Below are 16,979 nucleotides of genomic sequence, written 5' to 3' on the forward strand. Positions count from 1 at the left end.
TTTGGTACAACAAAATTCCAAGGTGTTGGCTGACAGGGATTTTGCTGAGCCTTTTTTTGTTAACCTTTCATGAGGGTGTTCACTGAGCTCAACCTTCTCAGAAACCCCTTTGATGCACTTGGAGTAACACCTGTTTTGGCTTTTGACCAGGTGCCCTGCCTTGCTCGTTGTTGGTGACAACTCACCTGCTGTGGAAGCAGTGGTATGTATCCATGAACTCTTTTCCTCTTGTGACGTTAGCCCCACAAGTCACTTAGCAGTCCTACAGTGCTTTCACCTTGCTCAGAATTAGTTACAGACAGTGCTTCTTTGTCCCAAGCTCTTTTTCAATTTTCCAGCTACACATGACAGACCCAAGGCTCAGGGGCCCTGCATGGCCCTCAGGGCAACTCCAAGATGAGGATGGCAGAATCTGAATGAGCACCCTGCTCAACAGGTGATGCAGAGGACCCTGTTCAGGATCATGCGTCCTTCCCTGAACTTTGCCAGGCTGCTGCCTGCACTTTGGTTCAAGTCTCAAATTGCTGTTGTTCTGCTGTTACACTGAAGCTACCTGGGGATTAAAAATAACTGAGTGTGACTCCAGTTCTTGTGGTGGGGAGTCATGTAGAGCTCTTTCAGAGCACTGTGTCATCAGCAGCACTTAGGAGCTGTTGTCCTCTGCAGACACCCATAACCCACATCCCTCCTGGCACAGTCATAAATGGGGCACAGCACAGGGTAGTGTGGTTGTGGTGGATGCTGCTCCTCCCTTTCAGCCAGGGATTGTGGGGAGACCACGGGGTTGTGAACAAAAGTATCTGTCTAAAACTGTGAAAGAGTATAGGGGTCTCCTGAAGCAATAACTTGAACCTAGGAGCCATGCAAGGAGAGCATTTGCTGGTCATGGCCTGTTGCCTTGGTCTGTTTGATCTAGAGGTCTGAAATTAAGTCTGCAAGTTTTAACTTTACTAGGACACTATCCTTGAAGATTCCCATTGCTTACTTGCCACAGCATAGTATGGGATAGGGTCTTCTGCATCTTAGTTCCCCTGTCTGGCTTCCCAGCCAGGATAACCTGCCAGGTTATCAGGTTCCCAGCCCAGGATAACCTCCCCTGCTGAGGTTGATTTTCCTATAGAGCCCCTGATTATTCCCTTTTTGCAGCAGTCTTACACAGAAGAGGTGGTCATGGCCTCCTTGTCTGGCCAGGGGACTGAGTGACCTCCCTCATGCTGCATTGCACATCGGACTCCTTCCCTCCCAGTCTTGCTGTCAGAGCACAGAAGGTTCTCCAGGGTTTTATAGCGCATCCCAAAACTAGGGGATGATTTCAGTTGAAGTCATGACCTGTCATCACAAGGTTCCTTAGATGGAACACCTGCCATTCCTTCCTGGATCTTTTCTTCATTGTTCACTTCCTACATGATCTCTGCTTTCTTGCTCAGTCCTTCCTGGCTCCAGAGAAGCTCCCATTGCTGAAGACAGCCACTGCTTCTGGTGCAGCTGCTCCACATTTTACATCTGAGGCTTCAAGTTTTCTATGTGACACCATGTCCCTCGCTCTTTTTTTCTAGGTTGAATGCAATTCACGTCTTGACCCAACAAAAACTACCCTTCTGAAGGCGAGTACCACTCTAGGTTCATTCCAGCATAAAGACACTGGTTTTGCTCAGCTCCACTTAGGTTTTTGCTTTCCATACATTTGGCTTTGAGAAGTAGTCATTCAGGGTTGTGCTCTCTTCTCCATGGAGCCAGAGCTGAAAGGGAAGAGTTTGTCAGGGAGTCCCCAAATCCCTGCTTCATGGCCACTTTAAACTGTAAAGAAGACCCCTGAGAGTTATCAGAAATGCTCTTTCTCCACCCTGCTCTCTGCAGCAACAACATCCTTTTTCCTAGCTTTGTACTGGTCCTTCCCACCCTCACCTGTGGCCCTGCAGTGTGCCAGACAGCAGCTGTGCAAAATGGAAGTGCAAAGTGACAGGTTTGGGCAGAGTGGCCGGGGGATAGGTGGCTGGGAAGGTGCTGGGCTTCTGGAGTGTGGCCTGAGATAACTTGGTGACAGTGGCCTCCGAGGTGTAAGGTTCCCTCAGCAGCAGGTCCCTGAAGGTGTATCACCTTGGCCTTGCTCTGGATGTAGAGGGGAGGTGGTGGAAACTGCAGCATGGTGCTCTCAGCCCTGGTGGGTGGGTATTGCTGGTTTGGTTTGGGGTTGTCCTCTTGGGTGTGAAGCACAGCTCAACCTGTCTTGTGTTTCCTGCTGCAGATGGCTGACTGCGGGGGCTTGCCCCAGGTGGTTCAGGTGAGACACACCTTGACTTTCCCATGGCATTTGGGTGGTACAGAGTTCTTTGTTCTGCTTGCACTAAAGCCACCCTCTCTGTTTCCACAGCCTGGCAAGCTGACTGAAGCCTTCAAGTACTTTGTGCAGGGAATGGGCTACAGTAAGTGGCAAACACAACTTTTTGTGGTTTGTAGCAAGTTGTCGTGAAGGGAACTCAAGATTTCTGGTCCATCTGAGCCCACTGGCATTTGTGTTTCTACCCCTGAGCTAGTGTGGTTGCCAGGGGATCCATGCTGGAAAATCAACGAGTGTGCTGACAAGCTTTAGCAAACTAGTGTTGTTCCCTGACATGTGTTGGTGACTCCTTTCTGGTTGCTGGTGCTGGTAAAACCTTTTAAGTCTGTCTTTGTGCCAGTTCAGAAGAATGTGTTCCAAACAACAACTAATCTATGCATACCTTCTTCAAAGGGGAAGGAGTGCAGCCCCATGACTAGCCCAGGTATGAGAGCTCCTCTGTTTCTCCTCAGATGTTCCTGTTTCTCTCAGACTCACCAGGGTTAAGCAATACCCCAGAACAAATCCCTCTAATGGCAGAACAGGTTCCTGGGTGACTTCTGAGGCACCTGGGAGTCCAGAGAGCTGTGCTTTGCACCAGTGCACGTTCTGCCCTAATGGCTTCCTCCCCATGACTGGAGGCAGAAGACATTGTCACCTGAGTGTGTCAGACTAACAGCTGGTCAGCTCCATGCCCTTGGTGTTCCTGAAGAATTGGAGGAGAAGGGCTTCTTTACTTCTTTATCTCCAAGAAGGGTTTATTGCTCAGGAACATCAGGAGAAGGGCTTCTCAGTGCACTATAGCAGCTCTTCCTTGCCTGCTGGGGCCAGGAGTTCCCTTTTGTGGATGATGAGCCTTCAAAAGCTGGAGTTAGGGAAGGGGTTGGTTTGTGTGACTGGCTGACCACTCAGCATGGCCAATGAGAGCTGGGACACTTGCAGTGGTCTCCTCACAGCTTTGCCAGCTCATGGTCAGGGCATAGCAGAACCTGTGTTTTTCCTCAGGGTTCTGCAGGTAAAACAAACATGTAGGATTGTCATGTTCTGGCCAAAGGAGCCTGATCCTGCAGAGGGAGATACTGTGTGAGGAGGCTCCCTCACCCTCACTAAAAGTGTTTCAATGTTCATGTCTCTCGTGTTCCTGGTGTTAGTAAAGTTAGCAAGTGCTGTTGTCAGAGCAAGGGCTTCAGCAGCACTTTGGGGTCAGCTCTCTTGTCAATAGGACATGCAGCACTGGAGGACAGGCCAATTTTCTCCTTCCAGAATCAGTAGCTGGTTTTCTGGAAAACCAGAATAGTTTTCCCAGCTTTCATGGGCAAGACTGGGACACTATGGAGCGTGGTCAGTTCTCTTAGGCAGAATAAGGTAGAAGCAAAACATAGCTGGGCACTGCTAGAAATACAGAAACCTGTTCTCCAGCAGCTGTTCTTGTGCCTGCTGTCCATGGGCTGAAGCAGCTGGATGTACTTCTGCTGACACTGCAGGTGGAGGGTGATGGCCTTGAAGGAGACTTGTAGCAGATGTCTGATACTATCATCCCGAAGACACAAATTTCTGTCCCATATCTCTGTTAAGCAGGTGTGGGGTGTGCAGTGGGGAGTTAATGTCACTAGGTACAGTGTGATTTTCAGCTAAAGGCATTGAAGAGATCTGGCCCTGGTGGATTTTTAGGTGAGCTTGGCATCTCCCTGAGATGCTCATTAGCAGCTGTTCTTACAAATCACGGGAGCTTTCAGTGTAGTGTACTAGCTGGGAATGGAAGGAAAGGTAGCTGGGGGTCCCAGGAGTAGTGCAGCCACTAGTCACACACTGCAACTAATTGGTTCTTTCCTGTATTCATCCCTTTCCTTGTCTCATGTTGTTTCCAGTCCCTTATGTGCAGCTCAGCCACCTAAGCACTGAGTCAGGTACCTCCACCCATGCATCCACCTGGGCCCCGGTCTGTGTGCTGAGTGGAATTGTTCTCCGGGTGCTTTGCTCTGTCTCAGCATGTCCTGCTGCGGGTGGGCTGATCATTGTACTGTGTGTGCTATGGGTTTCCACCTTTCATTTGTATTTTGTTCATTGTTGCATGACTTCAGCTCTGTGGTTTTCTAGAGTGATGAGACTAACTTTCAAAAGGTCATCCATGCCACAGCTGCATTGGTTTGCACAGACACTGGCTGTGGCTGCACTTGCAGATGATCAGTTACACTGTTGGCATTTGCTCACCTTGGACCTTTTGAAATTGGGCTTTAAACATCTTGCTTTAGACATGCAGAGACTTAATTTTGGCAGTGAAGAGTGAGTTTTCTTCCAAAGGGTACAGCTCTTTCTGGTCCTGGCTCCAGGAAGTGTCTCCTTGTCTGAGTCCCACATCTGTTCTCTCTTGCAGTGCCAGCAGCCAGCATGACCCGGTTGATGCGTTCCCGTAGCCACTCCTCCTCCAGCGTGGGCTCCGGCGAGAGCAGCCGCAGCCGGTCTCATGCCAGCACCCATGGGGAAGGGAGTGCTGGAACCCCAGAAGGAATTGACCTCCAGGCTGCCCCTCAAACCATGGAAGTATCCTGTTAGACAGGAGCCCCTCTTCTGGATTCAGACAGCTCCACTCACCCCACTGAACCCACTCGGAATTTAGCATTTCATCCGACATGGCATTAACTGTTCTCTCTAACCTGTGCATGCCCATCCGAGCAGCCACCTCCTTGGTAGTCTGTACCTGACATTACTTTGATCTTTTCTGTATCCCCTTGGCATCAGAGTCTCTTTAAAACTCATTGACATTCCACGGTCTTAGTAAGTCCCATTACTGTACATGCTGATGCCATCTCCTGTCTGTGCTGTGTATCAGTCCAGATGACAGCTGTTGTCTCCCCTCTTCATTTAAATATAATTTCTGTGGCTTTGTGAGGTTTAGAATTGCTTTCTAGTTGTGCTTCTGCTAAAGGACCCTTGTGGTGCAGTTGGTATGTCATTGGTGGGATGTGGGAAAGTAAGACCACAAGGATGTGGCACTCCAGGCACTGGAGCAGGCAATGCAGTGTGGAGCTGGGATGCAGAACCCACTGGAAGATCTGTGTGTCCCCGGGGCTGTTTCACATGCCACACAGCCTGAGAAAGACATGGTCAGGATTACTGTCTAGGTCTTAGCTATGCATGTGTGTTAAGAAGGAGCAGAGTGATTTCTTACCTCAGCCTCCTGAAAGCGCACAGCAATTAACCAGTAAACTACACTAACAAGGTGCACTATTAACCCAGTACAAGGGATTAAACTCCAGCAGCCCTGGCTCTAGACCACTTCTGCAACCCTCTGCTGACCCAGCAGAAGGGCGGGATGCAGTGACACATGGTCGCTGTTCTACCCTGACACAGGTGAATCCTTAACGTTCAGCAGGTCGTGAAATGAGAAGCAGTGCCTCTTGCCAGGTGGAGATTCCAGAATCTCCTGCAGTGCCATCTCTGTGTCCCACTGCTGCTGCCCCAGGCAGGATCTGCACAGGGTGCAGTTAACGTGGGGCAGGGAACACCAGTGTGTTCAGCAGCAGTCACACACTCCTGTGAGTTGGGTCGGAAGGCTGAGCAGGGAACACCTCTGTGCAGGTAGTAGTTACTGCCCTTGTGGAATTCACAACTGTGCTACCTTTTTACACCTGGCTGGGTCACCAAGGGCTGACAGCAGATGCTTGCTGTCTGGCCAGGTTCTGGTGTTCATGGGAGAAAAGGGATGAGTGGTCAGGCTGCTGCAAGTCTCAATTAATAAGCAAAACATCCTTTCCTGACTGCTGAACAGCCCTGACCCAATGGGAGCCAACTCCTCCTAGGGTCATGCTACATTTCAGGTAGGGAATGGGACGGGGAGGCTCTGCCTGAGGGGGACTTTGTACCGGTTATTGAATAAAGCTATAACTGAGTTTCATTGTTACGCTGTGTGCTCTTGGTGTTTCTCTTGGCAGGACCTACCCCCCGTCTCCTGCTGCACGCAGTAAACTTGTCCCTGGGGCAGGGAGAGGACTGAGCACCTCTGCTCCAGGACAATGTGGTCAGCAGCCCTATGGCCCCTGGCAGAAGGCTGTCCAAGGGCATTGGAGAGCTGGCCTCTCCCTGAATGCAACTAGAAACTTCCAGAATGGAAACAACAACAGGTTTGCAGCAGCACAGGCAAAAAACACCTTCCAGCAGCCAGTGCTCAGAGGTTGCTGCTGTCCCTGGAGCGGTGCTCTGCACTGGTGTGTTGCACAGAGATGACACAGAGGCAACCACTGTCGCGGAACCAGAGGACCAAGAGCAGTTTGGGCAGCAAGGGGATGTAGGTTGGCATCTGCAGCAGCCTAGCATGGGACACACCTGGTTCTTCACCTGCTGCTTTCCAGACCCAGCTTCTCCTTCCACTGCCAGGTGTCCCTGTCACTGTAACCTATGGAGAGCCCCCTGGGGCATGGACTGTCTGAGACCTTGGGGGAGGTCATTGCAGAAATGAGACGGTGTTCTCATTAATTGCAAACTGGATGAAAGCTGAGATTGAGAAAAACTGGCCAGTTTTACCAGTGAACAAGTAGTGGTGGTACAAATGGATTAAATGAGCAAAACCAGAAGTCGGGAGATCACCAAAGAAACCTGGTCCCTGGACATGATAAGTTCAGCACTGCTGGATGCAAAGCACCAGGAGAGGAGCAAGTGTAGGTGCAGCACTGGGATCTAATGCCAGCTGACTGCAGCTAAGAATGGTCCTGCCTCCAGAAATATAGCCCTGAAGAAAGGAAACAGTATTTAAATGACAGTGAAATGAGTCAGAGGAGATGATTCCACAACAGGGACTGGCTCAAGTGCTGTTCATGATGGTGTGGAGAAGGAGAGGTCCAAGCTCCAGATATTGCTTCTGGACCAAAAACCCAGGTTAGTATGGAGATGAGACTTCAGCAATTAGAAAGGGGAGTGATTAAGCAGAGAGTGCATGTGTGGTGGCTCACAGGCATAAGTGAGGCAAGATCTGTAGTGATGGCTGGAAATGTTTCATGGTCCTTAAGATAAATGGGAAAAGTAGACTTGTTTTGATGTAAGCATTTTCCTGTTAAAAAGGCAAAAAAATCGAAGGCAAATACAAGGTGAAAAATTACTTTAGTAGAGGGACAAAGTGTTGGGGTGCCATGAACTACACCAACCAAATCCAGGCACGGAGCTTGAGTTTGGGCCAACTTTCCCTGGGCTTGGATCCTGATCCTTACTGGCTGCTGGAGTGTGAGGTGGGATCTGCAGGGCTCAAATGTTCATTCCCATCCCTTGAGGGGTAGCCCAGAGGTTGGAGTAAGACCTTGTGAATTGGTAGAATTTCCTTGACCTCTCCCTGCTCAGATGCCCAGCAGGGAAATGGAGCCAGCATTTTCCTATACTCACCCTTAGGAATGAGTTCCCAATTGCTCAAAACCTTGGGACAAGTTCATTCAGTGGCATGTCGAGCCCAAGACCCTAGATTTCTCTATTGGTGGCTCGTTCATCAGCACAGGGTGAGTCTGGCTTAGCTCAGCTCTGGGTCACTGATGGAAAAATACAACTCACAGCCACGGGCTGAGGTTTCTGCATGGGGGCTGCAGGGCCTCAAGTGCTGGGGGAAAGTGGGGGTGAAGGGGAGGGTTTGCAGTACCAGGAATCCATGGACAAAGTGCTCTGCTGCCCCCAGCCCTGGAACCAAGCCACAGCCAGCCCCTGCCCCCTCACACCTGGACATGTTCTTTGGTGAAAAGAATGGAGTCAAACTTCTTAGTGTCAAAGGATGCTGTGAAGAGCAGCAGCCAAAGACTGGGAATTGGAATTCTTAGGATTGATGTTGGGATTTTTCCTTATTTTTAAGTCTGAAGAATGGGTTGTGGAATGAGCAGTGGGGAAGGATGTCCAACCTGGAGTTGTTCAGGGTGGTGCCACAGAAAAATCTGTGTCACTCACAACACAGAGGAGGACACAGGGCATCAGGGGCTCCTGCTCCTCCAAACAACAATTATCTAAACTCCTGAAACACCAGGTGGCTGTGCCTTAGTGCTCCCCACCAGATCCCGGTGCACAAGATGGTGCCTTTCTGCTGCCCCAGGTGTGCCTAGGCTGGCAGGAAGAGAGGGCTCCTGAGCCCCTCCTGTGGCCTGAGAAACCTGCTTTTGTTGTCCATGCACTATGTTTTTGCACCCCACATGCCCAAGAATCACAGTGGGGCTGCACCAGCACTTCCAAGAGCAAATTAATCTTCTCACAAATATTATCAACCACTTGCAAAACAGCACTGCTGAGCTGAGTGGGGGCCTGCTCACTGCAGGCTCAAGAGGGTCCTGAACCCCCACAGCATCATAAGGCCCAAAACCCCTTTTGAACCATACCAAGGTTGTTACGAGTGAGCACAACCTTTCACATTTCAGCACAGACAGTACAGGATGTGCAGCTGCAGCAGGGCTGCAGCAGGAGGCTGCAAGTGTCTGCTCACACCCACCATGGGGGCACAGCAGGAAATCGTGGGGGGACACAGCACTGCTCACTGGAGCCATGAGTTCAGAAGCTTCCAAGAGCAAATACCAAGGACCTTTGTCAGGGCTGGATTGCAGGGGAGGGGGTGCATGTGCATCAGAGGGTTCTGGCCTCAGGCAGGGGGCTGGGGGGTAGGGGGAGGGTGGATGGTGCTGCCTAAGACAAGAAGCGTTTGCTTTGAAAGGTGAATGGTACGCACGCACAGCTCAGCAATGAATGATCCCATACCAGCAGCAGCTGCTGAGCCTGGATAGAGCTGAGGATGGAGATGGGACAGAGCTGGGGCTGCTCTCACTCATAACCCAACCCAGGCCCGGCATGGACAGGCTGGGCAGTGCTCCTCTGGGGAAGAGCTGGCATGGAGCAGTGCTGGGTGTGGGGTTGGGCTGGTATGGGGCAGTGTTGGGTGCAGCACTGTGTTGGGCAGGTCTGTGAGCATCACACTTCCCTACCCCTGCCCATCACATCGAGCACCATGCACCTGCTGAGGGCCGTGGTGCTGCTACAGCTGAAGAGGTACCCTGGGACACTCCCCCTTCACTGAGACCATCCTGGGGATAGTGTCTGTCCAGCCTCAACCTATGAGGCCTATCATCCCTGCTCCCACTCACAAGTACTACCCATCCATCCCACTTGTCCACCCATAAATTCCACGCAATGCCTACCGTGCCTTGAGTGCCCTCAGGGATTTTGCTGGGCCTGGTGCCCATACCCAGGGCCCTGAGGAGGTCAGCTGGGTGACCTATGACTGAGTAAAAAGGAGAAACCCTCTCTAGTGTGTGCACATCACTGGAAGCAGCAGCACCTGCAGCCACAGCCCCAGCACCTCGCAGCTCTTCACAGCAGCAGGACCTGAACGTGAACATCCAGCCCTAGAATGGGTAGGGCCAAGGGCAAACCAAGAGGGTCTGGCAAGAGCAGGGATTGGCACCCTGGGGGCCCTGATACCCTTCCATTCAGGGAGGGCAGGCCTGGCCAATGTCTGTCTGGGTGTGGGAGCACCCAAACAATGGTGACAGCGCTGAGGGACAGGTAATTAAATCACTTATCCTGGAGGCAGGAAGGGGTTAGGGCAGGGGAGGAAAGGGGCTCTGCCTGGGACAGTTCTAGGTCACACACAGCTCTGGTGGCAGCTCTCCATGGTCAAGGAACTGAAAGAGGCATTCTGCAGCTGCTCAATCTCCATGGGGACCAGCAGGATTGGAATGCTGGGATGGGTGCCCCGCATTCTGGGGGACAGGGGGCTGGGGTGGGATGGCAGCCCTCAGGGAGTCAGCCTGGCTGGGGGTTCACCACGAGGCTTCGGACACCCTGTCCTGGGGAGCTCTCACACACACTCTGTGTGGTGTGTTTCTTCTCCCCATCCTGCGTTCTCAGCCCCTCAGGATGGCTCATTCCTCTTCCCCAGAGGGATGGGGAGTGGTGGATGGTGGCATCCAAGGTTTCTGGCAATGAATGTCACATCCCCAGCAGCTCTGTGGCCAAGATCAGGCACAGGTAAATGCTGAGAAGAATCTGTCCAAAGGAGGGCCCTGGGGAACATGGCTCCACCACAGAATCTGACAGCCCTGAGACCAGATTCTGCACGCTGCTCCAGGGTGTCCTGCCCTGAGAAGTGCTGGGGCTAGGGGAGATGGCATGGCATGCTGGAGTGTCCCCAGGACGTACCCCAGTTGGGGCAGGATGGACCCCAGGATTCTGGGTGTCCCTGGCAGCCAGGAGAGGCTCTGCCAGTGCCTGGTGTCTGCACAGGTGGCTGTATGAGGGCGTCAGCCAACAGAAGGTGGAGGAGCTGCTGCTCTGTCCAGGCAACCACAGTGGATCCTTCTGGTATGGGAGAGCCAGACCAGGCAAGGTGAAAGCCCTCAGACCCATCTCCGTTACTGCCCCAGTTCTCCCCAGTGAGGCGCCAAGGAGTGAAAGGGAGCAATCTTCCCTTGCTCACATCTAGTGGCAATGGCCCTGCCCGAAGGGCTGCTTCCTGCTATTGCTGCTCCCTGCTCCGTGCTCAGCCCCTGCCATGGGGCCTCAAAACAGTAGACCACCACCACATTCCTGCAGCTCTGGGTTTTGCAGAGAAGTGACAAGGTTCAGCCTGCAAAAAGAAACAAAGACCCATCACACCAAGGGGACCCTGTGAGGAGAGAGATCCTGCCAGGTGCCGCTGTGCTGAAGGCTGCTGGCATCAATGCCACCTGATGTCCTAGCCATTCCCTATCACCTCCATTGCTCTGAAGGCGCTCATGGCATGGGGCTGGCACAAGGGTGCTTGCAGCCACAAAGCCCATGGGGAGAAAGGTGATGCCTGCTGCTTCTGTAGGATGGTTGAATCCCTGCAATGTGTAGGAGTGCATCAGGCAGCTGGGCTGAGCAGGACAGGGGCCTGGGACAGCCCAGCCAAGTGCCCTTTGCCCTGCACCTGCCAAGCTGCACTGCCTGGGCCTCAATGAGTCATGACCCCGTGGGACAATGGATGCCTTTTACATCTCACCCCGGCTCACCTGCCCCAGCCTGCACCACCTGGTGCACCACTGTTCTGGGAATGCCCCACCAGACCCCGCTTCCTGCGTGGTGTGTGGGGAGACGTCCTGTGCTGTAAAGGAGGAAGGGGCAAAGGTGGCAGCTGGTCCCCCCTCTGGCCAGGTGTGCCCAGGTTGCTGGGGCAAGGGGTGCACCCTGTTGATGCTGTTGTCTCCCTGCCCAGAGTTCAGTGAGGGGCTCTGCTGCCCCCTCTGTGAGCCCGGCTCCATGGGAGGGCCAAGGGTTGCCCCAGCCCCCGCAGCACTCATTGTGGTCAAGAAGCCATCATTCCACTGGGACAAGATTGAGAGGTGAGGGCAGCTAGGACAGGGGCTGGGGCTCCTCCACCTGACCCTCGAGGAGCCGTGGGCTGCCTGCTGCCTGCCCTATTTGCTCTCAAGCAGCTCCCTCCTGTTCTCAGAGACCACATCCCCACTGGAGGACTTGCCCATCAGCTGGGACCCGAGGGAAGCCATCAGCTCTTACCTGATCTCAGAGACTGACACCCGGAGCCAGACCCCGAAGGAAAGGTGGTGAAGAACAGCTGAGGACAGGGCCCCACCTGGCCACAGCTCTGTGGTGGATACGCATCCCCTTGCTTTCAGCCACAGCCACTTGTTGGTGCTGGGGCCCCTTGGACAGCGAAGACCAAAGTGGAGCCAGGCAGGCAGCAATGCTGGAGGAGGCTGGACACTGGACACTTCAGGACAGGATGCATGAGCACCCTGAGCCTCACCCAACACCCAAGGGGGAAGGGAGGCAGAGGCTGCACAGAGAAGGAGCCCTGCCTGCCCCACAGACTGCAATGGGGCCCCTGGCATCTGTATTCTCACAGCAGCAGAGAGAGGGATGGAATGTTCAATAAACCAAATCCTGGCCCGGGTGGAGGAACAGCCCAACCCCATCAAACCTCCCAAGTTCAAGCACAACTATTTTAGGGGTGTGGTGTCTGTGCAGGCCTTCGAGCAGCTGCCATGGACCCTCAAAGCGCTCTCACCCCCATAATTCACCACTCTGCTTGCTGAGACCAGCAGCCAGGGAGGAACCAACCCAACTGTGCCCAAAGCAGCTGATTTTTAAACATTTTAACACATGGATTCTAAGTTCCATAAAACAGGATCCTGCTGGACATGCAGCAATAACCATCTGTAGTGTCTCAATTAAAAGGCACCTTGTTCACAGTTGAGGCTTGGTGAACATATTGTGACTTGCCCATGGGGCCAATTTCACTGCTACAACCTGGGGGGATTTGCTCTTGCAGTCACCCTTGGCCCCAGCTGGAGCGAGCAGGCAGCCAGCCACGGGCCAGTGCTGGTCCTCAGCCAACTCTCTTTGGGCAAATTCACGAGCCCAATAGGTTTAAAAGCGTATTTTAACATGCACAACTGCCAGGAATAGGTAAGTAGACTGCAAATAGGCATGTACAGCAACAATCCCAGCAACACCACAGGGCTGAGGGGCCTGAACAGCAGCAGAAAGGCCTCAGAGCAGCCTCACTTCTGAGCCTCTCCTTTCAACAGGCCCTTACCAGCAAAGCTAGAGCTTCCTCTGCAGCCAGAGGTGGTGCAGAAGCAATGTTGCTGCTTGGCATCGTCTCCTCTCTTTCTTCCCTCTCTGTACCCTGAGGCCAGTGCAGCAAGACTTTTCCCTAACCCAAAAACTGCAGGTCTCCTGCTTGGCCATGCTCCAAACCCTTCCTCATTTTCTTGTCTGATGAGCTCAATCTTGCAACCTTACCATCCCTTTCTCATTTTCTTCTCTGCCCAGTGTTTTACAGACCTGCTCAGCCCCAGCCTCCAGCCCACATGGCCTCAGCACAGAATAGGCTGGGGACTGTCCCAGGCCTTGTCCTGCTTTTGTCATGCTTGGGGCCTCAAGGTAATTCACAGTTGTTTTGTATCCTTTATTTTTGCTATTGACCCACAGCATGTGAACCAATGTGGCTCTTGAGTTCCTCCCTCCATCACCAACCTGCACCCAGGTTGTTGGATGCATTTATACAAAGGACGCAGTCAAGAGCCTGCTGCTCTGGCATTTGGAATCTGGACCCAGATAAAAGGGGATGCAGGTGGTTGTAAAGGCTCAATGTGGTTCAATATATAATAACATGGCTCAACTCCCCCATCACTAGCAGCCTCTGAGCCCTCCAACTTCCCTGTCCCAAAAAGCTCCTTGTCTCAGGACACGCCACTCATGCTGGCAAATGTCTTCCCAGGGCACTGCCAGGCCCATTCCCTGCCTCTCATGGTTGAATGCTCCAGCCTCTGAACACCAATGGGCACAAACATTTTATCAGATGGCTGAAGCACAGAGTGGGACCAACAGCTCCTGAGAGTAGCAGCACTCCACCAGCCACAGAACAGAGCAAGAGTGCTGACCATGGGGTTACTCTCCCAGGCAGTGCAGGACAGGGACACTTGAAGATGTTGAAGGGACAGAACAAGCCCCAGCAAGACCCACAAGTGCTGGGGCAGGGGAGGACCCACCAGCTACCCTAGCCCCACCAGCACGGGCAGCTGTGAAGACACAGCAGGTCTTCCCCAGTGATTATCTGAATACCCAGGACCCTCACAGGGAGAGGAGCTTCCCAGCTGCCCCCCAGTGTTTGTGATTGTGACTCACGGCCAGTTTGGGCAGATCAGCCACACCATGAGCAGCAGAGACAGCCCCAAGAGCCATGTCACCGTTTCCTCTGAAGTGACAAGGGCTTTGTGTTACAAACACCCAGATTCCTCTTAATACATCCCTTGGGGTGGATTAGATACTGAAATGCTCAATGTGTATAAATACAGCTCCATAGGGTTTAGTTATTATTTATTTATTTATGGTTGCAAAGGAAAACAGGTATGTGGCTGTTTTGATTATTATCTATACTATGAAAGTACTGCAAAATTGTCACCAAAGCTGCAGGAATCAAAGAAACTCTCCAATATCATCTTCCAAGTGTTAGAGAATCAGGCACTACTTTATTCCAGAAAGAATGCGCAGTAGAAATCATTCCAGCTCACCTAGTTCTTTGCCAGACTTTTCACATTTAAATTTATACATTTAAAACACAAATAAATTCTCATTCATTGGTTCTACATTATACAGTTCTCAGTACTCCCATCTCCTATTGGTTTCACCTTCAATGCTAATTTGGTCCTCATACTTTGGTTCTTATCAATCTTTCTCCAGACCAGATGACTCTAACCTAACAAGGGCAGGTTTGTTAATGTCCGTTTATCTTCTCACTACTCCCAACCTGCAGATGATTTTTGTTGATTGAAGCCCATCAGGCCTCACCTAGTGAAATTCAAATCCTCACTGAATGGTCTTTTGAAGACTCATTTCCAACAACATGAAACCACAAAAATATTACCCAAAAACATGTATAAGGAAAAAAAAGGAGGGAGGGAGGGAGGAAGGGAGGGTAAGAAGATGAAAATCTCACCACCCAGTTGGCCTTCAAGGAGTCTTGACTGTTACAGCTTTGCTGTCCTTTGGTTGAAGTGATCTGTCAGGGTGGGGGGAAAGAAGCCCCTGAATTAAAGTACCCTCAGGCCACAAATGCTCAGCTACCTCCCCTCGTTTGGGGAGCTTCCAGTCTTCTGGTAAAAAACTTCAGAAGAACTCTGGGGGCACTTTGGGAGACCCTGATGGTTTATGACACCTAAGGACATGACAGCTGCCAGGAATGCCCCATCAGACCTTCCCGACAAGAGGCTCCATCCTGCCAGGTTTGTCTATGACCTCACTCATATCCATCCTATCATTCAAAGCAAAGCACCGTGGTGCCATCACAACTGAGGAATGCTGAGAGTTATTCACCCATAAAGTCCAGTCTCTCACTTAGCCATGTCTGGATGTGCAACCCAGCCAGGCAAGGCTATGCTCTGCCCCCTCAAACTGATCTTACCCTGCAGCAGCATCTGCTGGGATCAAAGGGATTTTGAGGGGCTGCAAAGCAGCCAAAGTGTCTCCATCAGCTCAGAGCCTCTGCAAAGGACAGACCCCAGGCTCAGAGCAGCATCCACCCAACCCTCACCCCAAAGGATCCAAGGGCACAGAAACCATCGGTTCAGGGGCCAGTCCTTCTCTCGTGTCCTTTGTCATGCGTGTATTCAAGCTCCATGACTTACTCACCAAGTCACCACTGTGGAAGCCCAGAAGGTACATACAGCTTCCACTCTCAAGCCCATGCAGCCCCTCAGAATTCGGTAAAGAGCATTTGCAAGGCTCCATGGCCCCTTCCAGCCTCTCCTTCCAAACACCCCAATGGCACACAAGCACCACCAGGAGGAAAACTTGGCAGCACGACAGTATGAATTCCAGTTTTGCTCGTTTGTTCTCAGTTTGTCTGCTTCTATGTTGCAAAAGGAAAAAATAAAAAAGTGATATTAACTGTTAACCTGTTTGTTTCAACAGGACCTCGTTCTGGGTTACTCACAGCAGATATTAATACCAGTCAAGAGCTGTACAGTTTTTTTTCCTTCACAAGTGTTTCCCAACCTTGTGCAACCTGAAGGATTAGCACAAAGCTGGGAAACATTGCTGAACAACTGCAATGCCCTGCAGTGCACCAGGACCCCACTGGAAATCAGAGCAAGGGCCAGGCACAAGCACTCCCACAGCTGGATTGAGCAGCAGCAGCACAGATGCTGCACTGGCCACCAGAATGGGCATGAGCATCACCCACAGGCTGGACAAGGGGCAACAGCACATCCTGGAATTACAGACGATGCTTTGGTCAAGTAACAGTGAGAATATGGCGACTCTACCTACGTGAAGGCTGACAGCTGACTGAGAGCTGCCTCCTTCTGAGTCTGCAACTACAGAAAACTTCACATCAGGCACATAAATAAATCACAGGACACATCAAAACATAACAAGCCACAGCACACATCCCACTGAATTATTTCAAATTCAGACCACAACTTTAAAAACTGATTTTAACAATTAAATGATCAAAGACCTGCATGATGACACTGACCAGTGAGACACACCAGGATCTGCCATCAGTGGCTCAAGTCTCTCCAGGATTCACATGACAGCTCCAGCAGTGATGCACTCCCCAGCCTTCTTAAAATTTTCACAGGATTTTTTTTTTTTTTTAAGAATGAAATTAGAAAGAAAAACTTGCTAGGACAAGGGAATAAATCTGCTTTTCTCCCACTGGGGAAACTGAGAGGGAAAAGATGGAACCTGAGGATAACATCAATGCCTGCCCGTGCCTTTCAGGCACCCTGGGCTGTTTCTCCAGCCCTCCCCAGCTCCCTCCTTTTCCCATGCATTTTCTCTATATAGATTCTTTAACTGCATGCATCCCTCCTTCATACACACCATTCCATTGCTAATGTTGTGCTTCCTCTGGCTTGAGCTGCTGTGGCTAGTAGGCTGCTCGTTCAAATAGAACAAAAATTAGGGTCAGATCACACATATTAGGTACTAATATATTATATATATATTAGGATATGGGAACAAAATGTATGAGCTCATTAAACAATTTCCAACACTATTAAGGATATTAATATAACACAAATCTGGAAAACAGTAACTTCCAGACTTTAGCAATAGTTAAGATATATATATATATATACACACACACATATATATACATACACACACACACCTGACAAACTACAGTATTCGCATTTCAAAGCGATGTGCAGGAAAAAAT

General features: G+C 51.3%; 2 protein-coding genes across 2 annotated transcripts in view; both read left to right on the forward strand.

Annotated features, from left to right (window-relative positions):
- NDRG3 (NDRG family member 3) overlaps window positions 1-6,161 on the forward strand; it is a 59,249-nt gene extending 53,088 nt beyond the window's left edge. The window contains exons 12-16 of the mRNA XM_062504818.1: window positions 151-202; window positions 1,557-1,604; window positions 2,246-2,281; window positions 2,372-2,423; window positions 4,692-6,161. Of these exons, the coding sequence (XP_062360802.1) occupies window positions 151-202; window positions 1,557-1,604; window positions 2,246-2,281; window positions 2,372-2,423; window positions 4,692-4,870 (367 nt within the window). The 3' untranslated portion in view covers window positions 4,871-6,161. The remainder of the gene's footprint in view (window positions 1-150; window positions 203-1,556; window positions 1,605-2,245; window positions 2,282-2,371; window positions 2,424-4,691) is intronic.
- A 3,114-nt stretch (window positions 6,162-9,275) lies between these two features.
- SLA2 (Src like adaptor 2) lies at window positions 9,276-11,868 on the forward strand. The gene is given in 9 exon segments (XM_062505322.1): window positions 9,276-9,316; window positions 10,178-10,297; window positions 10,553-10,630; window positions 11,147-11,276; window positions 11,279-11,333; window positions 11,409-11,416; window positions 11,507-11,631; window positions 11,725-11,822; window positions 11,825-11,868. Coding segments are annotated over 9 exon segments (699 nt in total).
- The last annotated feature ends 5,111 nt before the right edge of the window (window positions 11,869-16,979 follow it).

Source organism: Cinclus cinclus, chromosome 18, assembly GCF_963662255.1.
Source record: "Cinclus cinclus chromosome 18, bCinCin1.1, whole genome shotgun sequence".
Taxonomy (NCBI): domain Eukaryota; kingdom Metazoa; phylum Chordata; class Aves; order Passeriformes; family Cinclidae; genus Cinclus; species Cinclus cinclus.